This window comes from Rhamphochromis sp. 'chilingali', assembly GCF_963969265.1.
Source record: "Rhamphochromis sp. 'chilingali' genome assembly, chromosome: 1".
Classification (NCBI taxonomy): Eukaryota; Metazoa; Chordata; class Actinopteri; order Cichliformes; family Cichlidae; genus Rhamphochromis; species Rhamphochromis sp. 'chilingali'.
Window position 1 is genome coordinate 27,061,913 of NC_137929.1, and position 25,796 is coordinate 27,087,708.

The 25,796-nt window shown below is 42.8% G+C and overlaps 1 protein-coding gene across 2 annotated transcripts in view; it reads left to right on the forward strand.

The window, feature by feature from the left end:
* LOC308411250 (DENN domain-containing protein 4C-like) overlaps positions 1-21,970 on the forward strand; it is a 38,839-nt gene extending 16,869 nt beyond the window's left edge. Inside the window, exons 3-34 of one of the 2 annotated variants that reach the window (XM_080905118.1) lie at positions 3,253-3,505; positions 3,595-3,664; positions 5,284-5,453; positions 5,555-5,796; positions 5,909-5,975; positions 6,104-6,162; positions 6,853-6,997; positions 9,136-9,311; positions 9,477-9,577; positions 10,343-10,567; positions 11,185-11,330; positions 11,553-11,591; positions 11,872-12,002; positions 13,204-13,336; positions 13,456-13,662; positions 13,778-13,906; positions 14,031-14,178; positions 14,704-14,853; positions 14,998-15,117; positions 15,209-15,334; positions 15,490-16,592; positions 16,676-16,871; positions 16,979-17,076; positions 17,169-17,344; positions 17,457-17,615; positions 17,962-18,160; positions 18,250-18,360; positions 18,463-18,600; positions 19,145-19,262; positions 19,821-19,977; positions 20,105-20,169; positions 20,289-21,970. In XM_080905118.1, coding sequence (XP_080761244.1) covers positions 3,253-3,505; positions 3,595-3,664; positions 5,284-5,453; positions 5,555-5,796; positions 5,909-5,975; positions 6,104-6,162; positions 6,853-6,997; positions 9,136-9,311; positions 9,477-9,577; positions 10,343-10,567; positions 11,185-11,330; positions 11,553-11,591; positions 11,872-12,002; positions 13,204-13,336; positions 13,456-13,662; positions 13,778-13,906; positions 14,031-14,178; positions 14,704-14,853; positions 14,998-15,117; positions 15,209-15,334; positions 15,490-16,592; positions 16,676-16,871; positions 16,979-17,076; positions 17,169-17,344; positions 17,457-17,615; positions 17,962-18,160; positions 18,250-18,360; positions 18,463-18,600; positions 19,145-19,262; positions 19,821-19,977; positions 20,105-20,169; positions 20,289-20,425 — 5,494 coding nt within the window. In that variant the 3' untranslated portion in view covers positions 20,426-21,970. The remainder of the gene's footprint in view (positions 1-3,252; positions 3,506-3,594; positions 3,665-5,283; positions 5,454-5,554; positions 5,797-5,908; positions 5,976-6,103; positions 6,163-6,852; positions 6,998-9,135; positions 9,312-9,476; positions 9,578-10,342; positions 10,568-11,184; positions 11,331-11,552; positions 11,592-11,871; positions 12,003-13,203; positions 13,337-13,455; positions 13,663-13,777; positions 13,907-14,030; positions 14,179-14,703; positions 14,854-14,997; positions 15,118-15,208; positions 15,335-15,489; positions 16,593-16,675; positions 16,872-16,978; positions 17,077-17,168; positions 17,345-17,456; positions 17,616-17,961; positions 18,161-18,249; positions 18,361-18,462; positions 18,601-19,144; positions 19,263-19,820; positions 19,978-20,104; positions 20,170-20,288) is intronic. The other variant, XM_080905119.1, reaches the window with a different exon arrangement.
* Positions 21,971-25,796: the final 3,826 nt, after the last annotated feature.

The following is a 25,796-nucleotide window of genomic DNA, read 5'->3' on the forward strand; positions in this document are numbered from 1 at the left end:
CCTGCCAATCAAAACCTGCCACTGTTAGGTTTGTCAGTTTGTGTTTTATACCTGACAAAACATTACTGCAGACATTCAGGAAGTAGGCGAGTTAGCTGTTTATTCACTCTCCCCTATTTTGTGACAAAGTTCCCCCTCTCCGCCACGCCTCTTGGCTCGTATCTGACAATAGAAATTTCCCTGCTTCCTACTATTATGTTTTAAAAGGGAACTCCAATATATTTCACTTCACGCAGCGAGGTATGCCCTAAGCCTTACTAGCGTCACAGGAAGCCGAACTTTTAATCTACATCTCATCAGCAGCAGCATTTTATCCTGTTACCTGAGTGAAGGAGCAGTATCTCATGCAGTAATGCATCTTTCAGAACAGTGATGCAACCTCTTAAGGCATTCACGTTCTTCACACACCTGAGCTTTGTCTAAAGCCTGTTTTTTTTGGGGGTTTTTTTTTTTGTTTTGTTTTTTTCCTCCTGCTAACAAACTGGAGATTCCAGTTACAACTGCCAGCATTCTCCTGCTCCCTCTCTGGAAGATTCCCCTCCTCTCTGCAAAATCAAGACTGGATTAAATAAAAAAACATCGATCTGGTGCCTCAGACTTTATTTCCATTCTGTAAGGAATCTACTAATGTGATTTCCTCCTCCTAGGTATCGCTTTATAGCTGTGACTCCCTGCACACACAGAAGATTGTATGCAAAGTCCTATTTCCTCCATGAGATTGTGCAATCCCCCTCAGCATGCAAATAGGAAAAAAAATAGAAGTAAACTTGTAAAGCTGCTTTGTACTTTCATCATCAGTTGAGACACTTATGCCTCTGATGAGGCTGAATAACAGCATGGTCTTCTTGCGGGTTACTGTTAACAAATATTTAGACTCCTAATGTAAAATTTGTGAATTTAATACAAAAGCTGTTTGAGAAGATGCTTGCTTTTACTCCACCTTCCGCTTGTCCAGTGAATAAATGTAAATCTAGTGAAGCGTAAATCATTTATCGCTCCTTCTGTTGTCCAACATTCCCAGCCCGGGGCTCCAGAGCATGACTGCTTACCGTGCCCATTAAGACCCTGTTTTTGTTGCCTAAATGAGAATTTTGCTGGCAACTGTCCTCCCGGCCTCTTTTGATTTGTCCTGCACTCTTTTCAGAATAAATGGAGTGTTTCAGGACTATTATATCTGCAACGGCTGGCTCTACCCGTGGATCAAAAAGTGTGTTTTTAGTCCTAGTTTGTAGAGGGTAGGAGTCAAAGCTTTTGGCCTCCCACATGGCATTGTCCAGATGGAAAGGGAGGACATGGAGCATGCTGCTACAGAAGCCCTGCAGTCATGCAAAAAATAAAAAAATCCAACACAGTGGGGCAGTGATTGCTTTCCAGACTGCAGCTCTTGGCTGTGTGAAATTCAACGTGGGAGCGAGCAGGTTGCAGAGACAGGTAGCGCACAGAACGTTTTAGCTGTAACATCTAAAGGGTTTAATCTGTTGTGAGCTGGATACGAAAACCACTTTACTGTCTGGGATGTGAATGAGTCAGCTACTAAGTCTGAATCACATCACTCACTGAAGACAGACTTACCGAGGCTTTAAAGAGAAACCAGAGCTTTCAGAATAGAGTAAGCAGTGCTGACCACACACTGATCCTCTCTGTAAAACAGGAGAACCAGAGATTATTCTTACCACAGAGCCACAGTTTAACCCCTTTATTTAGTGTCTCGCTGGCATACACTTTGTTTCCCATGGGAAGGATGCTTTCATATAGTAGCAGTGCGGTGCTTATGCTTTGTCAGATTTGTGCGCCTGAAGAAATTGTAGTTTCTTGCATTTTAACTACGTAATTGCACTGAAGCAAAGCTGCGTGGAGTTTACAGAAATCAGTCCTTCTGTGTTTTTCTGTAAGCATGTTTCTGACAGCTTACGAGACTCAAAGCTACAGTTACTAGTATAAAACCCTTAGATCAGATAACTCCGCCTGCAGTTCCTGCTCATTTTAGCACCTTTCTGATTATTATTTGGGGTTTACAGCTTGCACGGTTACTGTTTAGGTTGATCAGATTTTAAAAAGCAAACACCTGACTCAGTAGCTGCTCCACACAGCAGAGCATTTAGCAATTAAAGAGGCAGATATCGGTGTAGCCCTAAAGAGGAGGAAGGAAAATGACTCTTTGATTGCTAATGTTTGTTTTTCCATTGTGGAAATATGTTTCCCAAGACTGTGAGCATGTGATGTGTTAATATTTAGTGTGCAGTTTGTGGTGGTAACAGAGTGTCCAGATTAACCGTCTACGCAGTTTAGAGAATAATGTGATGTTGTAAGGTGACTTTATATCATGCAGATGGAGATTGAAAATCAGGCATGTTGTTCTAGGTCTTCTTATGAGCAGCACAGGATTCAAGTAATAGTAAATGTGTTTGTTTTTTTTAAGACGTGGGTAACTTTTCTGTTAGATTGTAGGTTTCTGTCAACTTCAGTCTTCTCTTTTTTGGGTTTAGCTGCTGTTTATTTCTTATCTATGAAATAATTTAGTTGTTTATCTCTTTTATATCAAATATGTCCTCTTATCAGTTTCGGCGCTGCTCTGTTTGTCACTGTTTTCTATTGTCTGCGTCCAATCAGGAAATAAAAGTTGGTACACGGAAGATGGAAATAGCTAGTAGGCATAGACGTAAGACACCTGGGAATTTATCCTGTCAATAATTACTTTGGAGGATTCTGTGGAAACCTTCACTTCAGACTGCTAAGATCATTACTTGGAAAATTTACTGCTAGGAAAATATAACCAACCAGAGAGAGATGCTATTTTTTTTCCTTTGGTTTTGCAGGGGGGCAAAGCTGTATTAGCACCCATAGTGTCCCTGCATTCTCTTATTTATGATCTTCTTATCCTTCTATGGTTGTGTAAGTTGTATTTATTTATCACATTGATTGGGAACAGTTCCCCGATTCTTTTCATTGAGTTCCATGTCTGTACCTCACATACCAGTGTGGTGGTGCTCTGCTACTTATGAGATGAAGTTGGTGGTGAGTTTAGCCTCTAACTGTGAATGTAAAACTATGTACTGGTCCTCAGTGAGGACAAAAAGTGAATATGCACGAAGACCAAACGTGGCTACAATATGTGTAAAGTGAACTTTAACAGATTAAAGTTGCAGTTTGATTTTGGCAATATTGGATTTGATGGAGAAAAAAAAAAGTAAATAAATAAATATTCAGATGTATTAAACAAAGTAACATTTTTACTTACTCTTTGTCTTTCAGGGTGCTCTATGAAGGTAAGGAGCGTCTCATCCAGGGGTGTGAGGTCATCCAGGCAACACCATACGGACGCTGCGCGAATGTCAACAACAGCTCTGCAACCTCGCAGCGCATCTTCATCACCTTCCGCCGAGCACCACCCGTCCAGCCGCAGAATTCGCTGGCCGTGACGGACATTTGCGTCATCGTCACCAGCAAAGGCGAGACGCCGCCGCACACCTTCTGCAAAGTGGACAAGAACCTCAACTGCGGCATGGTGCGTCTGAATTTAGTTTCTTAGCTCTCTTTCAGTAGCGTCATTCATGAAAGTTCAAATGCATAATAAGAGTGTGATCGGTCTTTCAGTGGGGCTCCAGCGTGTTCCTGTGTTACAAGAAGTCTGTGTCCGCGTCAAATTCCATCAGTTACAAAGCCGGTGAGTAAAAGTGATCAGTTTCAAAATGCCATCTTCAGCTGCTATCTGTTTCCTGCAGCTGCTGAACAGTGGTTACTGCTGTCACGTTGTTGTGTCCGTCTTCGTGTAATTCAGTTTTTAGTCTTTGATTCATCTGATTTCACCTCACTATCTCTCTCTTTTTTTTTTTTTTTTTAAATGATTTGCTCATGTGGTGTTAAAGCTGTTTACAAGAGCAGGTAGTTAATATATATAACTGAAACAATGTTTTGCCTTAGTTAAAACTGTACTGTAATATTATGCAAAACGTAAAAGGTTGACAGTAATAGTAAATACAATATATCAGTAAATCACTTTGATCATTGTGTTATTGACACAATGATGTGTTATTATTGTGTTATAGTTAGATAATAGTGTTTTAAACAGTAGAAGCAAGCAGAGTGTGTGTGAATGAGAGAGGCACATGTAACCGTTGGTTACACGTGGACTAGTTTAAATACCTGGGTCAGCCATCCAAAGCAACAGACTGTGCACAGGTGAGGTGTGTGAGAGTGCAGGCAGGGTGGAGATGGGTGGTGATGCATGTCAGAGGTGAACTGTGATGGAAGGATTGCAACAAGAGTGAAAGGGAATGTTTACAGGACAGTAGTGAGACCTGCTCTCGTGTATAGTTTAAGGACAGCGGCACTGACAAAAGGATAGGAGGCCGAGCTGGAGGTGGCAAAGCTGAAGATGCTAATACTTTCATTGACCAGGATGGACAAGATTAGAAACGAGTGTATCGGAGGGACAGTTCAGGTTGAGCAGTCTGGAGACAAACTTGGAGAGCGAGGCTGAGATGGTTTGGACCTGTGCAGAGGAGGGACAGCAGGGACACTAGATATACTGGACAAACAGTGTCCAGGCAGGAGGAAAAGAGGAGGATGTTTTGCAGTCATGAGTCTTTCCAAAATGTGCATTTATGTTAAACACTGATAACAAAACTGCAGCAGCGAGACGTGTTGGGGCATTGTGTGTCGTCACAATGGCCACTGCTTACGTGTTTAGGTCACCTTCAGCGTGTATCGCTGATCTTTGGGTGACATTTTCACTGACTGAAAGCTTCCGCAGTAGTTTGGCCTTCTGAGCGCTGCGTTGCGTAACGTCATCAGGGTTAACATGTGCACACACACACAAACATACACGCCCTGTGGAAACATGCAGGCTGGCTTTATCTTCTGGCCGGCCTTTTTCCTGTGAAGTGGCTGTTTATTCATCTCGGACAACTGCACTTCCTGCCACGCCCTTTGGTGCGTCTGCTGTGCACGCACGCACGTGTGTGCATCCATGCATGCTCAGAAGAATGTGTGTGTTTTTTCATAGTGACAGACATCAAGTTGAGCTTCTTATTTCCTCAAAATGAATTATACAGGCTGCTGACTGTAAGAGCATCAGAGTTGCAAAATATTGATCTCCCTTTTCTTAAAGGTAAGAGTTTAATCCCTGCAGGGAGACTGGGATTAAAGGCCTGCCTGGAAGTTTGAAGACCTATTCAAACTATTCAATAAACTTAAACGTTACCATGTGTCTTGCTTTGAACGACCACATTGTTTCATCATGTGATTTTTATTTATTTGTTTGTGTGTTATTCTGTGCTCCAGGTCTAATCTTTCGTTACCCAGAAGAGGACTATGAGTCTTTCCCTCTGTCAGAGTCTGTACCTCTGTTCTGTTTGCCCATGGGTGCCAACATTGAGTGCTGGGCACCGAACACTCGTGACCCTCTGCCTGTCTTTTCTACATTTGTCTTAACCATCTCCTCTGGTGAAAAGGTAAGACATAGCTACCAAAGGAAGATTTAAATTTAAGTGTTTAAAACTCTCCGCCGAGCCAAAATGTTTCAAACACTTTAACGTCCACCTCTTGTTGCCAGGTGTATGGCTCAGCCATCCAGTTTTACGAGCCATATCCAGCAGATCTGTTGAGCGAGAAGCAGAAGATTCAGCTGGGCCTTCTCACCACGGTGGAGAAGAAGATGATCCCCAACCGGCCTGTGAACACCAATAAATGCATCTGTCTGCTCTCCCGCTGGCCCTTCTTTGAGTGCTTCCGCAAGTTCCTGATGTTCATCTACAAGTTCTCCGTCTCAGGCCCACACCCACTGCCTATTGAAAAGTAGGAAACTACTTGGCAGCTGTGGAAACTTTCAAAATCATTCATTGGCCACTTTAATGCCAACCTTTTAAAAGGAAACATCTAACATGAGTTTTATTATTTCCTTCAACAGGCACATCTCGCACTTCATGCACAATGTCTCATTTCCTTCCCCACAAAGACCCAGAATCTTGGTCCAGGTCAGAGTTTTTCTCTCTTGCTGTCGGTCAAAATAGATCAGAGTTTCCACATGTGCAGTACTCAGGGAACATTTGTTGTGATATTTTTGTATTTTTCTGTCACTGATGTTATTTAATGTCCTCTGCAGCTCTCTGTAAACGACACTTTGATCCTCTCCCAGCCTGTGTGTACACCCTTACCGCTCAGGTACCTTTGCCTACTCAATAATTGCATAACAAAGTCATTTCTCTACAAAAAAAACATGTTCAGCTAATTCCTGCATCGTTGTCTTTTTTTTAAAGCCTTTTTCTGCTGCTACTTCTGCCATTTTCCAACTGATATGAGTAATTCAGCTACTTTATTTTCCTTTTTGTAGTTCTGGACGCTGCCTTATGCAACCTTGAAACCTCATAAAAATGGTGATTGACGGGCTTTTGTTAAAGCTAGCACCGGCTGCTATTGATATTCAAAGTAATGTGTGCGGCAGTCTCTACAATAGAGATTTAAAGGAGACAGAATTACTGCACAAAAGGCAGTCACTTTTAAGTTGTGGTTATGAAGGCTTTTAAAATGATTGGTTTGTTAGATTATGAAAAAAAGCATCTGAAAACAGAGCGCTTTAGCAAGCTGAAGCAGTAAAGCAGACAGCGAGATTGTTAAACAATACATTTTATGTTGATGGTGTTATTTTGACTCTGTGCCTGTATTTCTGCCTTTTCCTTGTTTCCCATTTGATTAATTCCGGTTACATTTGGTTACAGACCCAGCAATGAACTCTTCTGTTTCCAAATTCTTTTCCCTTTATTTTTCCCTCTCCTTTTCTTTCTGCTGTGCTTTCCGTTCCCTGTCTGAACTCATCACTTCATTCCTCTCCTCTCTTCTCTCCCTCCGTGCCAGCGGGGCAGACTATGGCACTCTGCTGATGAATCTGGGCTCGGAGAACTGCGCCACACTGCTGCACTTTGTCCTGCTGGAGAGCAAGATCCTGCTGCACTCGCTCCGACCCGCCGTGCTCACCGGAGTGGCCGAGGCTGTGGTGGCTGTGAGTAGGCTCCAACATGCACTCTCATATTGTCATACTCAAATGTATTCAAATATACTCAAATAGATATAATTTATTTGCTGGATTGGATTTTAGCAAAGCTTTTCCTGCTTAGTCTGATTACAGTTTTAGATTAGTTTTAATGTCTTTTATTTATGGCCAAAATTCGGATTTTGTTCATTTCTCAGTGTCGACAATTATAATGGCTGAAAACGGGGTGAGAGAAAACAAAAACAAACAAGAGACGAGAGAAACACCCTTCAGCTGTATTATCAGTATTGACGTCGCCTAGTTTGTCCACCAGAGGGCACTCTGAAACGTCCCTGTTTGCAGCACTTTTTTTAAATGTCACAAAACAAAAGAACCAGCTGATCCGAGCATAGTCAGGCAGAGTGTAAATGAGTAAATAAACATCCACAAAAAATGTCAATGAAATCTATTTATTTTCATTGTGTCTGAAAGAAAATAACATCATTGTTTTTGAGTCCATTTAGCTCATATTTGCCTGCAGTGTTTCATTGCCTTTGCTGTCAGTATGGAAAGAAATGAATCATCAGCTTGACCTAGTGCTGACATGCAAAGCGACCACACAGCCACTGTTTCTGCTCATAAATACAGAATATGTCCTGTAAGTGCCTGGGCTGTTTTGAAAATCAATCTAATATTAACCATGTGATTAAAATGAAAAACATACACATTAAAAGTCAAGAAAACAACATTATGACTGCAGGCTGTGGTGTCTCAGTTGTGCAGTTGTTTAACTTTTCAATCTGCACATGCGAAACATTGACACTTGCATTTCCTTGACTTATCTGAACTTTTTAGATAAGAAACATATGGTTAGCACTATAAAGTGTTGCACAATAACATCTCATTAAGGAACACGGCAACAAAAATATATTTGCAAAAGGATTAAATGAATAACACGCTGCAGATGCACTGTTTAACTCCATTGTGTTTGGATAACCCAACACTTTCCTTTAAAGTGACATAAGTAGTAGTCACTATTGTCGAGTCAACATTCATCAGAACTGCAGAGAAGAAAACTGTCTGCTTACTTAAATAAAAACACTAATTAAGAGCTTACAGAATGCACAGCTTGTTATTTAGGCACTCGATGCTCAGACAAGCCTTACATGTACAAGCAGATGGAGAGAGAGATACAGCACAGTGACATAAGCTACATTTAGTAAATGATATATGCTGTATATGTAACAGTATCAGTAATTAGTCAAAGACAGCTCAAATGGTCCACATGGAGGAACTGTAACTATTAGTTTCATTTCCTTTCACTTATGTTTTATGGCTGTAATGAAAGAGCGTTAAGATGAGTCAGGTAGAGCAGTTTAATCCAGAAAAGCAGCAGCAAGAAGAGGAACAAGTTTCTGAGCAGTGATGTGAGCAGCACTGCACGTCTTTTTTATTTATGTAGACACAAAATCAGTAATGGAGCCCGAGTGACGCCTACACTGTAATCAATACTGTAAACATATTCAACTCTCAATAATGTAGCCCTATTGAGTATTGGTAATGGTGGTTTCCACTTATCCATTTATTGCCTAATAATGTTGCAACACAGTACCATGAAGTCCAGACAATGTTAAAGTAAAGCATCTTTCTTTTAGCTGAAAATGCCTGTCATGAATGACTAGAACCGCAAGCTAATGACTTCCTTTTTAAACTTGTGACAATTTTAAATTGCTTTTATAGCTGATCATTACTTTGTGTCTCACATGTCCCTGCCTGCAGGCAGCGTAGTATCCAAATAACTCTGGCACTACTCAGGCTTTTTGAACTTGAGTTTTTTTTTCACTAATGTAGTTGCTTATTCTCCAGTTTCAGAAAAGTAAGGATTTCACAATTCTCAAAATCAACCCAAATAGGTTTCAGCTGTTACAATAGATCAGTTATGCAAGTGTGACCCCCCCCCCCCCCCCCCCCCCTAAATTTGTCTTATTTACCTTCAGTGTTCAACTTATAGATGTTCTTGAGGGGTGGAGCAATATGAAAAAATGGGCTCGTGAGTAAGGAAAGAAATATGCTGCTGTTGTTTTTGGGGTTTTTTTACACATGGGAAACCCTTTAAAAACATCTGTTTGGGAGTAATAATCCTGATTCTGGCTTTTGTCTCCTTCCAGATGATTTTCCCCTTCCAGTGGCAGTGTCCCTACATCCCCCTGTGCCCGCTGTCTCTCGCAGGCGTCCTCAACGCGCCGTGTCCATTTATAGTGGGCGTGGACTCCCGCTACTTTGACCTTTATGACCCCCCACCAGATGTTGTTTGTGTGGATCTGGACACGAACACTATCTACCTGTATGTTGTGCTTTGTTGGAGAAAAACACACTTTGTCTTCTACATTAACAGCTCTCATTATGTTGAACAACTCTTTCAGCAGCAGATTTGTGAGCCCAGATTTTTGTTTTCAGCTGTCTTTTGGTTTTTTCCAGTCTACAAACTTTGTGGTTTTGTATGTTACAGGTCAGATGAGAAGAAACACAGCAACTGGAAGAACCTCCCAAAGAAGCCTTGCAAGAGTCTCATTAACTCACTAAGCAACTTGCACCACCAGCTGGCCACTGGTACAAACAGCATCTCATTTGTATAGCAAAACCTGGATCACTTACCTGTTATACCAAGTTACCACAATTAACGTGGACAGGATTCTTAATCTTTACCTGAACACTGTAAGCTTAAATTACAAAATGCATCATGGTATTCTTTTAGTAAATATGGTAGTCCAAAGCTGAAAATAAAACTATACCTTTAAAAAAAGCTAACAATGCATTACAAAACTTTACATAATGGGGAAAAAAGCATCTGAACTATATGCTATTTCCTTTTAAAAAACAAATACGCTTTCATATTTTCTTTTCTGGTTGCTCGGTTGATAAAATATCAGAATTATTTTACTATGTCAAATTTTTGATGCAATAAAAAGTACTTACAAGCTAGCTAGCTTAACTGTAAACACTTTTGTCAAAATCCACACTGAGCATGCTCAGTCTCCATTATAAAACAGCAACAGTTAATGCATTTGATTCTAATCATTCATACGCTGTGCTTATATAGACCTGTCTGAACTTTTTGACAGCACCTGAGGCGTTTTGGTCAGAAAGCTAATGCTAACAGCGTTAGTAACCTCATTGTTCTGTGACTCTCATAATTTTCTCTCTGCATCATTACATTATCTCCATCATCAAGCATTATTACAGAAAAGTAAATGTGGGGAGACCTAATTAATAAACGTATTATTAATTAAGAGTACATTTAATGACACTTTATAAAAGGAGAGAGCTGAGAAATTGATATAAATTATTTAAACTGACCACACTGGCTTGTTTTAGTTTCGCTACGCCCAGTGATGCCGGATGGCTTGGCTGTCGACATGACTCCCATGGACGCGGACTTCACCTGGCACAAGAAAAGGACGGCCCTGGAGATGGAAATCCAAGAGGCCTTCCTTCGTTTCATGGCCTCCATCCTGAAGGGCTACCGCTGCTACCTCAAACCCATCACCCAGGCGCCCTCTGAAAAAACCACGGCTGCAGACTCCCTCTATGACCAACAAGGTAAACACGTGATTCACCAAACACTATGGATTTGTTGATGGCTTCCTGGATCTGTAACCTTTGCATAATTTACAACTTTAATTCAGATGGGCTCAACTCATGCATACTTTTATTGGCATCTCTGTTTCAAGGAGTCAGGTTGACCGAATGGTTGAGAGGCTGAGCACATTCATATGCCCTTTAGTCCAATTCCCTGCCCTCCCTTCCATGTACTGTAATGGTTTAAAATAGACCATTAAAGGTGTTTTTAGAAATTAATCACCTTTCTCATCAGCCATAAGAGTGTTTGATGCTGGGAAATAGGCTCCTGGCTCCATTTAATTCCCCTCTCAAAGATCAATTTTAGATGATGTGAAAGAGACTCTTCTTCACGCCACATAGTTTAACACTTTTATAAATAGCTGCACATTGATTTGATGAGGGTCACTCAGGAATAATTAATATAATGAGGCCAAAAAGGACAAAACGTCTTATGTTTGTCCTTTTAAGATGCAGTAAAGACTCTAATTTTGTTCTTTGCTAAGTTACGAAATTAACGAGTGACACTGAATTCATAAATTCCGTAAACTGAGATGACCGTGAAGCTGACGCCGCACTCTCTCCTTCCCTTCCTGCAGGGTTCCTCAAAAGCAGAGACCGTGCCCACCAGAAGTTCTACTCCCAGCTCACCAAGACCCAGATATTCATCCGCTTCATCGAGGAGTGCACCTTCGTCAGCGACAAGGACACAGGCCTGGCCTTTTTTGACGATTGCGTCGAAAAGGTGATTACCATCCCGGCATCATGCTGCCTCCAGGCGTGTAAAAAACGCATGCTGGTCTTTGTTGTTTTGTTTTTCTCTTCCGTTGGAGCGTTGCTTCCAGGAACAGGCCTTTGTGTTACAGTGGTTCACTGGCAAAGTAACATTTGTACGCTGGGAGGCTAAGGAAGCCATAATTTCCTTTGATTCATTCTGTTCCCTTCGCTCTCTTCCCTCTACTTGCAGCTTTTTCCCTCTGATAAAATCACCGACAAGGGCACCAAGGTAATTGCTGATAATGTAATCAGATTTCCTTGCACCTTTTTTTTTCCCCTCTTCATATATTTTAATTTCCCCCCATCTGATGAATGCATTCAGTCAAGAGGCATGGATATTTTCCTGCTTTTCCTCTAACTTAATCACAATCAAATAAGCATGCTTTACTGCTTAATTACAAAAGCTTTATAGAGTATCCTCGTAACCTAGTTTATTTACTGGTATCAGACAGGAAATGGTCTACAGTCTGTGCTGTTTTCTAAATCTCTGGATGTGATCCCCTCTGCAGGTTGAAGGAGAGTCATCTGAGGACACAAGACTGCTGGAGCTGGATGAGTCTCAAAAGAGTGAGCACACAGTCTTTGTAATGCCTCCTGAGCCTCCAGTAGATGATGGACCGGATCCTGCTCCTCAGTACACGTAAGACTTGTAGTGCTTTAAGCGTACACTCCACAAAATTATAGTAACACTTTAAAAACACATCAGAGCTCAATAGGGGAAAAATCATGCTGAATGTCAACACCGATATGGGCATGTGATCAGTCTACAGAGGGCTGAATTCCAAGACACCCCCAAAAATCACAGTGATAAAATGATGCGGCAGGAGAGTCCATTTTGTCACCGCGTGCTTACATGTGTGCCTGAGAATGTCAGGGGAGTGCTCATAATAAGAAAACGGATGGTGCATCGATGAGCTCCTGGACAGTCTGAGGTGCAACCTGGTGGTGTTGGATGGACTGAAACATAATGTCTCAGAGGTGAATTTAGGTCAGGCGAGTATGGGGGCCAGTCATACAGTTTCTTCATCCGCCAGGAGCTGCCTGCATACTCTCCCCACATGAGACTGTGCACCAGGAGGAACCCAGGACCACCTGCACCAGTGTAGGTTCAGACAATGGATCCAAGGATTTCATCTCAATACCTAATGGCACTCAGGGAGTTGTTGCCTAGCCTGCAGAGGTCTGTGTGTCCCTCCACTGATATGCCTCCCCAGATCATCGCTGACCCACCACCAAACTGGTCATGCTGGCAGCAAAATGTTCCCCACGGCTTCGTCAGACCCTTTCACATCTATCACGTGTGCTCAGGGTGAATCTGCTCTCATCTGTGAAAAGCACAGGGTGCCACTGGTGGACCTGCTATTCTGGTATTTTATGGCAAACGTAATCGGGCTCCAAGGTGCAGATACCGCTCCTGCTGATGGGTTAAGGACCTTCTGTGGCCCTGTCCAGCTCTCCTAGAGTTAACTGCCTGTCTCTTTCTGCCAGTGGTATTAATGTGTCAACCTGGAGGAGTTGAACTACCTGTGCAACCTCTATAGTGTCTATGCATTGCCCCATGCTAACAGCAGTGACACTGACCCTAGCTAAATGCAAAACTAGTGAAAAAACAATCAGAAAAGAAGAGAAGTGGCCTCCATCTGTAAAACCATTCCTGTTTTTAGGGTTTTCTCGTTGTTGTCCCTCTAGTTCACCTGTTGTTAATGTCATTAACACCAAAGCAGCTGAAACTGATTAACAACCCCCTCTGTTACTAAAACGATCAGATCAATATCCAACAAGTTAAACTGACTTGATGCTATACTCTGGTTTAAAAGTGTTCCTTGCTTTACATTCTGCAGGTATAAAGGGTTCCCCAAACTGCAGTTAAATCTATTTGACCGTCCAAGAGAGTTACGTCCTGCACTCAGCACCAGAGCAGCAGGGGCCAGTCTGTCCAGCAGCCCTGCACTACTAGCAAAGAGGACAAAGCAAGTACGTACTCACACTATCATCCTTAGCAGAAGTAGGAACGATACCTGCTTTGACCATGCTCTTCACCCTTTGTCTTTATCAACGTGTTCATCTGACGTGTGCCCGTACTGCTCCTATAGGAGGTCAAGCTCTCATACAAGATGGCAAAGCGTTTCTACTCCAACCCGCCTCTGTGGGCCCGCTGTCTGTTCAGTCACTGCTACAGTCTGTGGTTCATCTGCCTGCCAGCAGCTGTACGGATGGCCAAGTCAAAGACCCGGGCAATGCAGCAGGCGTACAACATCCTGTTGAAGATGAGAACCACTGAGGTGGAGATACTGGATGAGGTACGTTCACATTTTGTAGGAATATGTTTAGATTATCACTTCTCTTTAGATTTTTGGAATTTCATAGACAATGCAAAACATATAAAGTAATGATCATGTGTTTGTCTGCTGTCAGGTGTGTTACAGAGTGGTGATGCAGCTCTGCGGCGTGTGGGGTCTGCCTGTGATGGCTGTGCGAGTCCTGGTTGAGATGAAGAAAGCTGGAGTCCATCCCAACGCCATCACATATGGATACTACAATAAGGTTTACATATATGGCTTATCACTTTAACATATGAAATGTGTGTGTGTGTGTGTGGTCTTGCTGATATGCTGGTTTATGGGATTTATTAAGCAATCCCATCTCATCCTTCATCTGTTCTGCGCAGGCTGTCTTAGAGAGCCCGTGGCCCAGCCGGAACCAGAGCGGCCTGATCATGTGGACCAAGTTGCGCAACGTCCTTCGTGGAGTCACGCAGTTTAAATACGGTTTAAACCGCACATCTTCTGAGAAGGGATCAACACTGACTACCACAGGTGTGACTCAAATGTACAAGGCTGTGTTCCTCTTGTTCCCTTTTCTTGCTTTTTTTTACCTCTTCTAAGCAGGTTATATGATTGGTTTGTTTGTTTACCTGTTAGCAGGGTTACTTAAACTAGTGCTGTCAGCGTTAATCTTGTTAAAATGACGTTAACGCCATAACCACATTAACGCGGCAAATCTTGGTTAGCGAGTTATTGCGGATCGTCCCATGTGTGGGGCTGCACGGCGTTAGCTCGTTAGCGCCGTCCAGCCACACGCACAGGGCGATCGGCGTTAATGCGGTTATGGCGTTAACGTCATTTTAACAGCACTAGTTAAAACCTGAAACTTTATCAGACAAGAGGTTGACTCTACTTAGAAGTTATAGGACACTTCTTATCATAGCTTCATGATTACATACAAATTGGAATTTTAAAAAAAAAATGATGACATTAACTTGATGTTAACTAGAAAATATCAGAAGTCTGCTGCTATACCACATACAGTCTACTCATGTTTCTTCCTGCGTCCTTCTTTAGGTGCTCCAGTAGCTGCCTCAGCAGTCACTGATGCCGACTGTTTGAGTCATGGAAGTGCAGACAGCTCGAGCGAGGTCAACGGTGAGGAGAACAGTGTATTTGCCCCCAGCCATGACATGGAAGACGTAGCAGATAACCACTGCAGCGCAGGTACTGATTCCCAAAGCATCGGTTCTCTGTAACACAAGGTTCAGCTGAGTCTCTGAGGAACAAAAACAAAAGCTTTCTTAAAAGCGTACATTTGTGATTACAGCTGTGTTTGTGTTTTTTTTTTTTTAATTCTGTGCTCTCCAGAGAGACAGTGTGATCAAGGATATGGATCCAAGGATGAGCTGCACCAGGAGTTGGCTGAACCGTTGCACGCTGCCCTTCCGCCGGCTGATGAGAGAAACGATACCAAAGCACAGAATAATGGTAAGAAAGGCCCAGCCTCAGGCCTTCACCTCCAGTATTGTGTTGTATGCACCACAAACCACTACTTTTATTTTTGTTTCTTTTTAACCAGGAGGGGACATAGCTGGCTCAGTGGACAGTGCAGTAGCAGTGGGAGAGCCCCACAGTCCTGTCGATGGGTTGCCGCATGTCCACAGTATTGTTAGGCTGTCCACGGGAAGCTTTGACGGAGAAACGGGTAAGAAAGTACATTTAGCTCAAATACTTTAAAGGTTTTGGTGGAAATTCTGTGAAATTGGCATCACCTTTGAATTTGTAAAGATTATTTGTTCCTGTTTCAATTAAGCTACATAAATGTAATTGTTGCACTACAATAACTGTATCTGTGTGCAGGTAAAGGGAAGCTGTTCAGGAGACACAGCAAGAACGATAACGTGTCACTTACCGATGACGATCCCTCGCTGCCGTCCCCAGCCGTAGCTCACCAGTCTCAGCATCAGCGGCAGAAATCCTTCTCTGAACGCAGCTGCAGCTTCAGCGCTGAAACTCGTGCTGGAATGCTCTCTGAGGCAGGCATGGACCACATGGCCAGCCGAATGGGCGCTGATGCTCGTATCCTTGCTGGAGTCCTCTCAGGAGGTCAAAGCCCACCCCCTAATATTGTGCCCAAACCACTTTTTAAAGACTTGGAGGAAGAGCCTGAGGAAAATCAGGGGTTGAGGCTTAAAAAGCTTCCAGAAGAAGAGGACCTAGAAACCGCAGAAGAAAGAAAGACAGACGACAAAGACCTGAAGGGTACCGAAGTAAATAGGGAGAAACAAGTAAGAAAAAACACAGAAACTAATGAAGATGATTCTGGAGTGCGAGGACCCATTTTGGAGAGGGCCGACGTGGAAGTGGGAGCTGACCCACTGTCACGTCTGGTGTCAGAGAGCGAAGAGTCGGCCTCTGTCAACAGTCAGGAACCGCCACGCTCCGTGCCTGCTGTGGTGTCCCGTAACCTGGCTGAGGAGATCGAGCTGTACATGAGCTTGAAAACCCCGCTGGGTACCAAATCCTCCAGCATGGAGCTCCAGCAGCCGCAGGTAGACTCCACGGATGCACCTCAGCCCAAACAGACTCTGGAGCGAAGGTCCAGCCTCCCGGTGCCTCCTGTGAAAACCCCAACTGGCTCGCCGAGCAACACCCCCAAACGCAGCCCCAGCACTGTAACCCGCTCCAAGACTTTTGCAGTAAAGACAAAGACGCCTGCGAGCTCTACAGCGAGCTCTACAGCGAGCCCGGGCCAGCGATCGTCCTCACTGACCGCACTGGTCAAGTCCTCTCAGGGGGGGTCGCTGGGCTCGGTCTTTAACACCATTTCAGGTATCAAGATGGACACGTTCTTAACAGGACCTAAAATCGATGTGCTCAAGTCAAGCATGAAGCAGGCAGCAAACGTGGCCAGCAAAGTGTGGGGGGCAGTGGCATCCGCTTACGCCGATTCAGATGATGAGGTGAGGGTCATTAAAAGGTCATTCCAGACATTGTCAGCCTGTTCTGCATAAAAGGGAAGATTTAAGGTAACCTTTCTCTACAGGATGAAGCTCAGGCTGGTGGCGGTGGCTTCCCAGCTCGTCTGGATGAAAATATGCTGGCTGCACATGACTTGGATGACAGTCCTGAGAGAAAAGGCATCCCAGGTTTGGTGGCTAATGGTCTGAACCAGAGCTGCACCAGCCTGGGCGGCAGCAGCAGCGGCAGCAGTGACACGGGCCGAGGGACCACACAGACACGTAAGCACTGACTCTCTGATGTAAATGAAGAAGCAAGGGAGGGGCAGTGAAGTACTTCTTAGGCCAGTGATGCCAGCTTTCAATATTGTTTTCATGTCGGCCTGCAGATCTGATTCCAGGGCGCCCGGGCAGAGGTCCTGACTCTGAGCAAAGCTCCTCGCATCACGCCTCCTCCTCGAGTATTTTCCAGAACTGTGCACTGGAGGTAGGACCTGCATGAACAGAGTCTGTTTGCGCTGCACTCTCACTGCTGATGTTTAAAATACAGCAGGGTTTGACGCGTTATCCCACTTACAGGTGCTGATGTCCAGTTGCTCCCAGTGTCGCTCCTGTGAAGCGCTGGTGTACGACGAGGAGATCATGGCAGGCTGGACAGCTGATGATTCCAACCTCAATACCAACTGTCCTTTCTGTCAGACGGTCTTTCTTCCCTTATTGCACATCGAGTTTCACGACCTGCGCACGATGACAGGGTAGGAAACTGTCAGATGAGATTTTTTTATTTTTCCTGTGTTGTAAAACACAAACATATTCTTTGTGGCAACTCAAATTTAAATATCCCTGTTCTTTTATTTTCTCTTTAAGGTTTTATGTGAATCCCAGTGCCTCAGGGGACAGCATCCACAGCACAAGCACCCACCCCACAGCTAGCAGCGCGGCTGACATTAAGACACCAGACCTTATCACTTTCGCTGAAGATGAACCGAGGGAGACCGCTGAAAATACTCCAGGAGCACAGAAGAGGTACAACTTCATCTGAGTACCCTGAATGCACCTCAGGTTGCATGCAGAGGAGATGCATTTGCATGTTTGTTTAACTCTTCAGCACCGCCTTACTAGTGTTTTCATAGTAAATGCCATCTAGTGGTAGAAACTACCACTAGATGGCAGCATAGATCTTCTAATATGATCTTGGTGCCTTTTACTTGGTGACTGAGAACAAAAAGTTATTGGAATAAACTTTAATAACAAAAATAATAATTGTTGTTGTGGATCATTGCATTATTGTAAGGTCTTTACCTTATAATATAAAGTGCTATATAATGCTAATGTTTTGGTGCTATATAAATAAGTGAATGGTTGTTTCCAGTTTGATTCCAGGGCCGGTACAGTCAGATCCCCTGGGTCTCCTGGAGCACCAGGCAGCATGTAAGCAGCAGAAAGGCACCGGGACATCTTTGACACGTAGCAACAGTGTTGGAGGACCTCTGCAAAGCCTGGACTATTCTCAGAGACCTGGACATGGTGTTTCCACCACCAGCCTTCCCTGCAGTTTGCAGGAAGTGCAAGTCAGTGCCTCCTTTCTGTTCCAAGCCTTCACTGACAGTAGTGCTTTTACCCTCATGGAGTCAATGAGTGGAATTCTGTGTGTTTACAGGACGGCATGGGGACAAAGCGGCCAAATCCCAAACCAGTGTCTGTGCCGTACCTCAGCCCCTTGGTACTGCGCAAGGAGCTGGAAACCTTGCTGGAGAATGAGGGAGATCAGGTATAAATATGAAGACATTATCTCATGGTTTGATGTGTATAGCAAGTGTCAGCCAGCAGATTCAAGATCCTTTGAGTTACACTTTGTGGTTTATCTGTCCAGGTGATCTACACCCACAAGTTCCTCAGCCAGCACCCAATCATTTTCTGGAACCTGGTGTGGTATTTCCGCCGCCTGGACCTGCCCTCTCACCTGCCCGGTCTCATCCTCACTTCTGAACACTGCAACAACGGAGTGCAGGTTAGACATAACATCTGGTTAAATGCAGTTTTCTCTTCTTCTTCTATGCTTTCCAATCTCAAGGTATGCACTATTGTCCACAGGAACTTGTACCAGGAACTAGGAACTTTTAGACCAGAGTGTAGATTAGTTTCAGAACATTGGGTCGTGGAATATTTTAGCTATTTCACAATAGCTGGTAAAAAGTATTCTTGCTCTGTGGTGTGCTGCTTTTTTACTGTTTTTAAAGATTAAAAAAAAATCTCCTCGATCGCTCTCATCTTTATATTCTTTGTTGTTGTAAGAAAACTGTGACATCATCCATCAGGTGGGCATACAGTAGAGGACTACGTCCAAATGAAGCTGTGAGGAATGTTTATATGAAACTGACCCACACATAAAAGATGAAATGCTGTGACTGTAATAGACTGAAGCCAGCAGTGATGTGCACACCACGTATAGTCATCTAGACCCAACACAGCAAACTCATTCCTTTACAGAGGATGTCCTGTAATTAGCGAGCACCATGTAAGCTGTGCTATAATGTCATGGTTTATTCTTGCAGCTGCCTCTGACGTCACTGCCACAGGACAGTAAGCAGGTGTACGTACAGCTCCTGTGGGACAATATCAACCTGCACCAAGAACCCGGAGAACCACTTTACCTGCTCTGGAGGACCTTTTGTAAGTGTGAAGACAGACATTATCAGTCATTGTCCATCAGTACAGTGTCAAGTGTAGAACCTGTATTTGCAGATTGAATTCTGAGCTTTCAAATTATTAGGATGCACTATACTGCATAATCACCACTGGGGGGCACCGGAGTTGGGCCTTTAAACCTCAAGCAAACACATTTTAGTTCACATTGAGAATGAAGTATTGATTTAAAAGGTACCCCCCCCCCCCCCCCCCCCCCCCCAATTAAGTCAAAGATGTTTTTTTAAATGTAAAGTAAATAACGAAAGGACTTAAGACCATACATGTATCTACTAAAAAACACTGAACCTCAGTGACCTTGACCTTGAGGTTAAAGGTCAAATTTTCTGAGAATCTTGTCAATCTAATAACTTTGGAATGAGACAAAAAGGGATTTTATAATTGATACCTTCGGTGCATGTATTAGGAGATTGAGGGGTATTTTTGTTAAAGTGTCACTGCTGAGCAGAACAGATCAGATTGGAGGCTCTTTGCTAAAAGAATATTTCAGCAGACTCTCTGATGCTTTGGTGTTTGTGCTCCCAGTGGAGAAGAGGGGAACTCTGGGGCCAACAGACCACCAGGAGAGCCGCACTCTCCTCAACACCATTGTTCGCAACATCCAGACCAACGACGTCTACGGGCCGATCAACCTGCTGATCCGAGAGATCAAACGGCGTCCAGAAGGGCTCAAACGACAGAGGTCAGTTCTGCTCCTTCATCTATACTCACTGTTTCATATTTAGTCTTCCTTTAAGCTCTTAGTTATGATTTTTGCTGCAGTGCATTAGAAAAGTGTCTGATGCCTGGTGTGTGTGAATGTCTCACAGGAGCGTCTATAGAGAAATACTGTTTCTGTCACTGGTGGCTTTGGGACGGGAGAACATCGACGTAGGTGAGTGAGATTAACTAGTGATGTCAGCTGTGACCTATAGTGTGCTGTAAGAGTTTGAAGGTGATGAAAAGCGATGATGTGAAACGTTCCTAACTCATATCTGTGTCGTCATCATGCAGAGGCCTTCGACAGAGAGTACCACAGCGCATACAACCAGCTGAGCGCGGAGCAGCGCAAGTCTCTGCACTGCATCGATCGCCCGCCTACTCCCAGCGTCCAGTGGTGCCTTAAATGTTTTGGAGCGCCTTTCGTCTGAACTGATCCTCTCAGCAGCAGAGACGCAAACTCTTACTGTTCCTGCTTCAACTTTGGGGAACAGGGAGACTTTCGGACATCTCCAGCTGGACGAACATGGTACTGCTTCCTCCGTTTGCCTTGGAAGATGACGTTGGCCGTTTCATGTTTCTTTGCTTTGCTTTAAAGAGGTTTTCCAAGCAGCTGCCTAAAAGTGGAACTGTTGTTGTAAACTTCCTGGAAAGCTGTATTGAATCTCTTCAGACTAGTTGAGTTGCTTTTCCTTACAGAAGCTGTATAAAGCGATTGATCACTGTACAGAATATCTGTGTGTGTGCATGTCAGCAGCTTTGCTCGTAGCCTTTTGCCTCCTTAAATCTGTCGTAGCTATACTCGTATCAGCTCTGTGTGAGACCGTGTACAGACTCTGACACTTTGTGCACTTTCTGAAGAAGAGTAAGTAAATCAAGTTCACCTGACTTTTTGTACAGTTTAAGGAAATCTCAGTCGAGGTTGCATTTTGTCAACAACCCTGGTTGTTGTGATCAGAGTCTTAATGAATGTTCACATGTACAGGCTCACACTGGGGCTCTGTGCAGCTTTGTGTTGGAGCATCACATTTAAATGGGAGAGGACTGAGGCTTTGGACAATCACTAATTATCAATCACTAAAATAGATTCATAACATTCCAGATGTCCTGTGCTCAAAGCAGGAGTATTGATCTCTGTGATAACACATGTGACAGCAGCTGTTTGGAAAGTAGAGATCATGAAAAACAAAGACATCAATCTGAAGCATGAAGGTGCCACACCACTGATTAAAAACATCAGAGGAACACAGACAGCAGAGGTGTGCTGGCTTCAGTCGGCCTTTTTAAAGCTGCATTTTTAACAGTAACATACTGTGTTTGTTCAGCTAACATGTCTTATTCTGATCATAACTCAGAGCTGTGACTCTCATTCTCTACTCTAGCACAGAGTGAACCACGACGGTTCAGACAGGATCTCTTTTATGGTTTACATAAAAGTGCAGAGGGCTCTTGATGAGTGCTGAAACTGTGTCAGGACAGAAGGCCTTTGATATTTGACATTCCACTAAAAACAGTGAAACAGGCGGGAAAACAAAGTGCTGCGATGAATTGTCGGGTAAAGATGGACCTGTGTGTTGACTTGAGTGTGAGTGTGGCGCTGTACTTGTACAGATGAGAAAATGTGTTGTAAAATATTCCATTTGCACTGCATAGATTAGAACCTGCTCTTAACCCACATCAGAATATTAACAATTTACACCATTTTTCATCCAGAAAAAAAAATCTCAATTATTTATTTTTGTATTGTTGACATTTGGATTGCAGCTGCTGTGCTAACTTCGAGTTTTTATAACTAGCTGCCCCCGTTTTCCCCTTGAATCCGTGTTAGGGGACTCCAGCCGGTGTTGACTTAGTAAATCTCCTCTTGGAGGATGTACAGAAAAGTTTTTTAAAGGTTCTCTTACCGTCCTGTGGAAAGGAAATGAATGTCTACACATAAGTGCGCTGCAATAAATGAGTTTGTGAACTGATTGAAAATGAAATTTGTCCATTTTTTTGTCTTTGTGTTAAGAATAGTTTGTATTTATTGCCAGATTTAAACATCTGCCTTTGTAACATAGCTGTAGCTCATTTCTGTTTTCATGGAAGTAGATGTGATGTTAGTGGGGGGAAAAAAGTTATACTCGTGTCAATTTATCTGTGTTAACTTATTCAGTTTGTCATCCACTGCCAGGAATTTCTGTTTCTCCCAAAAGACGTATCTATCTAATCTTAGAGTCGCAGGTGCCTGGAGTCTATCCTGTCATAGGGCGAAAGACGAGGTGTACCCTGGACTGAAACTTTGAAAATAAGCTATTCCTCTGCAGATGATCTGTTAGCTGTTTGACAACTACTCTTTCAAGAATTTTTTAAATAAAAGAAGGGTGGAGATGGTCCTATAATTAGCTAAGACCACTGGGTCAAGAGATGGCTTTTTAAGTAAAGTATTAACTACTGCCAGCTTGAAGGCCTGTGGTACATAGCTGATTATTAGAGATTGAAGCATTTAGTAATGGTAGGATGAAGATGTGTACAGTGGGGTCAAAAAGGACACGGTCAGCAACAATACTGAGGTAGGCTTTGGTGCTTAAACAATACTCGGTACTAAAAAGTGTGCCAAGAAATTATCCCCATAGTGTCACACCACCAGTAGCCAGAACAACACAACATGTTGCAGCAGAAATTGAGACTCATCAGACCAGACACATTTTTTTTCCAACCTTCTATTGTCCAATTATGGTGAGCCTGTGAATTGTAGCCTCAGTTTCCTGTTATTATATGACAGGAGTAGCACCAGCTGTGGGCTTCTGCTGCTGTAGCCCATGTGCTTAAAAGTTTGAGGTGTTGTGAGTTAAGAGATGCTCTTATGCATATTTGGAAATTATGACAATTATATTAATCCTTAGATCCTACTTGATGCTAGCATATTTATCTGACCTGCAAGGGAGTCCTGCTATGGATGAATTTACAAGTTATTCCACAGATGTTCAGCATTTCTCACTTCCATCTCTGTTATGAGTTAAATAAACTCACTTCCCATTACTGGCCATTAGGAAGCGTCCACTGTGTTGACTGATATGGAACAAGGAAACGATGCACGAGCAAACCTTCGAATAGCTGTCATTTATAGTGACCGCTAAAGATGACAGGGATGAATTTGCAAAAGATAGCAATACTAAAGCTAAATCTTGTCTTAAACTGCAAAACCGAGAGTTCCTGTTTGTTCTATTTCGTTTAACCTAAAGGTGCAGTTAAAAGTTATGACTGGGTGGAGTAAAGGCACTTTACCACCACGGCCTCCCGCCTGAGAGATATCTTATTGTTCGTCACAGATGCGCAGTGACGATGATGCACAGTATCCAGAACAATCCGCACCGGATCTTTGATGGATACAATTTTGAGATCTCCCTTTAAATAGACAAGATCTGGACCCCGAAAAACTCCAAATCCCGATACCGATCCATGAAATATAGATGTAATGTCCTAATACTTAATCCGCTAAAGATATTTACGAAAATATTACATTTCTCTTTGATGTTACCAGTTTTAAAATATTTTGCATGCTTATTGAACTTTTGATACCTTAAAATAAAAAATGAACAATCTGCGCACTATCTGTTGCAGTGTGCCCGGGGTTCCCTGCACATTGACTGCGCAGACAGGAATCTGGCCGCAAAAGTTGATTCTGTTCATCTGGACGTAGCAAAGCGGGCACATTTAACCCTGGCTGAAACGGGACAAAGGCAATAAAATAAATTTTCGGTGAATTTGGAAAAATAGTATCGTTCACTAGAGGGTTAATTATTCTGAAAACTACATATTAGCCTTCGTTATTTTTGCCCCAAATCTATATTACAAATAAACGTTTATATTTTTTTTACATTTGTTTTAGTCTTCTACTTTTGGCACAGTGCACACTAAAGTTGGAAAAGATGAGTTGTCATGTCCTAATCTCAATCCGCCAAAGATCTTTTCGAGTATTACATTTATCTTTGATGTAACCATATTTTGCATGTTTACTGAACCTTTGATGTCTTAAAATATGCGCACACCAGACATTTAACAAAAAGGCAATATTTAATTACAAATTTGAACTTCGTGTTTAAAGTCATGTGATATTTTGCAGTATAACTAGTCATTGTGTACGTTTATCATTTTTTCCTGTACTCTTTAGTGTGATCCTTTAACACTAGTTATTGGGAAACTTACTTTTAAAATGTATTCCACTACAGATTACAGAATACATGGCCCAAAATGTATTTTGTAACGTATTCCGTTACGTTACTCAGTGAAAGTAATATTATTTTGATTACTTAATATATCATCATGCTTTTTGCAACTACATGAATGGACTATTGCTGTGTGATTTATTACTATTACTGAAGGTTACTCGCCGTACCAGTATCATCTAGATTTTAAATCTTAATATAAAATGAGTAACAGTAGGGTGGACATTAGGTAAGGCTGCACTTTTTGCAGCAATCTCGTATAGAAAACTATTCCGAGCGTATATAAAACAGGTCCGCGGCTCCAAACCGTAGTAAAGTGACCTCTGGCTAATATGTCGGGTTCCGTGTCGCACTTTTCGACTGTCCTTTTTCTCCCTCCTCGCTCACAGACACATAACGGGTATGTCAGTCCTTTTTCCCTGCAGCACGGACTACACTGCCCACGAGGCTACATTCTTTGGGGGTGTGCCTGTAGTACTCTGCCAATTGCCTTCATATTAAATAATTTTTTGAATAATAATTTAAAAAAATATTTGTTTACGTCATCATGTAAGTAGAGGTGACATGGGCCGCGAGATTGAGACACAGAGCCTCTTAATGCGTGTTTTGGGCATAGCCATATGAAACAGAAAAATACCGCCGTGCAATCCATTCATTTCAACAAAGTAACTGTATTCTGAATACCACCTTTTTAAACAGTAACTGTAACGGAAAACAGTTACTCATATTTTGTATTCTATACTTGCTTGCTGATAGTGGTACTTGCTGGCCTTTCTCTCTGTCAATTGTTGATGATATTTATGATTTTAGCTGCAGTGCTTTAGAAAGATGTCTGATGCTGTGAATTTCTCTCAGGAGCGTCTATAGAGAAATACCGTTTCTTTAGGAGGGGAGAACAATGATAAAGGTGAGTGAAATTAAATGGCATCTCTGTGTTACTGACATGCAGAGGGTTTCTACAGGGAGGCCTTTGCACTACATCGCTTGCCCGCTTCCTCAGCTCGGTGTGAGACAGACACACTGAGCTCCGACTCCTTTGTACACTTTCTGAAGAAGAGTAAGTAAATCAATTTCACTTGACTTTTTGTAGTTTTGGGAAATCTCAGTCGAGGCTGCCTTTTTGTCAGGTGACACCCTGGTTATTGCGATCAGAACACATTGAAATGGAGGGGGCTCTTGAGGATCGTTGAAACAGGAGAGAAAGCCTTTGATATTTTAAACAGGCCGGGGAACTTTAATTTGGTTCAAAAATGTATTCCATCTTTTTACATGTTAATTTGGTGGGTCTTCTTCTAAACAAAACAGAACAGTGGGGAGTCAAGGTAGTGGATAACTTTCTAAAATTTATTGTCAATAAATTATATTTAACAAGAACAAGGGGAAAAAAAACCCTGGCCAGCGGCAACGAGACTCAAAATATAACAATATAAATGTAAAATTGCAACAATCCAGCTGCGAGTAGACGGAGTGCGCACAAATGGTAAAAACACTAAAAGTCCAAGAAAGTCCGTTTAAAATACCAAGACAGTCACGCGTCCTCTTCAATCCTCCACGTCGGTGCCGAAATAATAAAAAGGAGAACCGCATCAGTCCG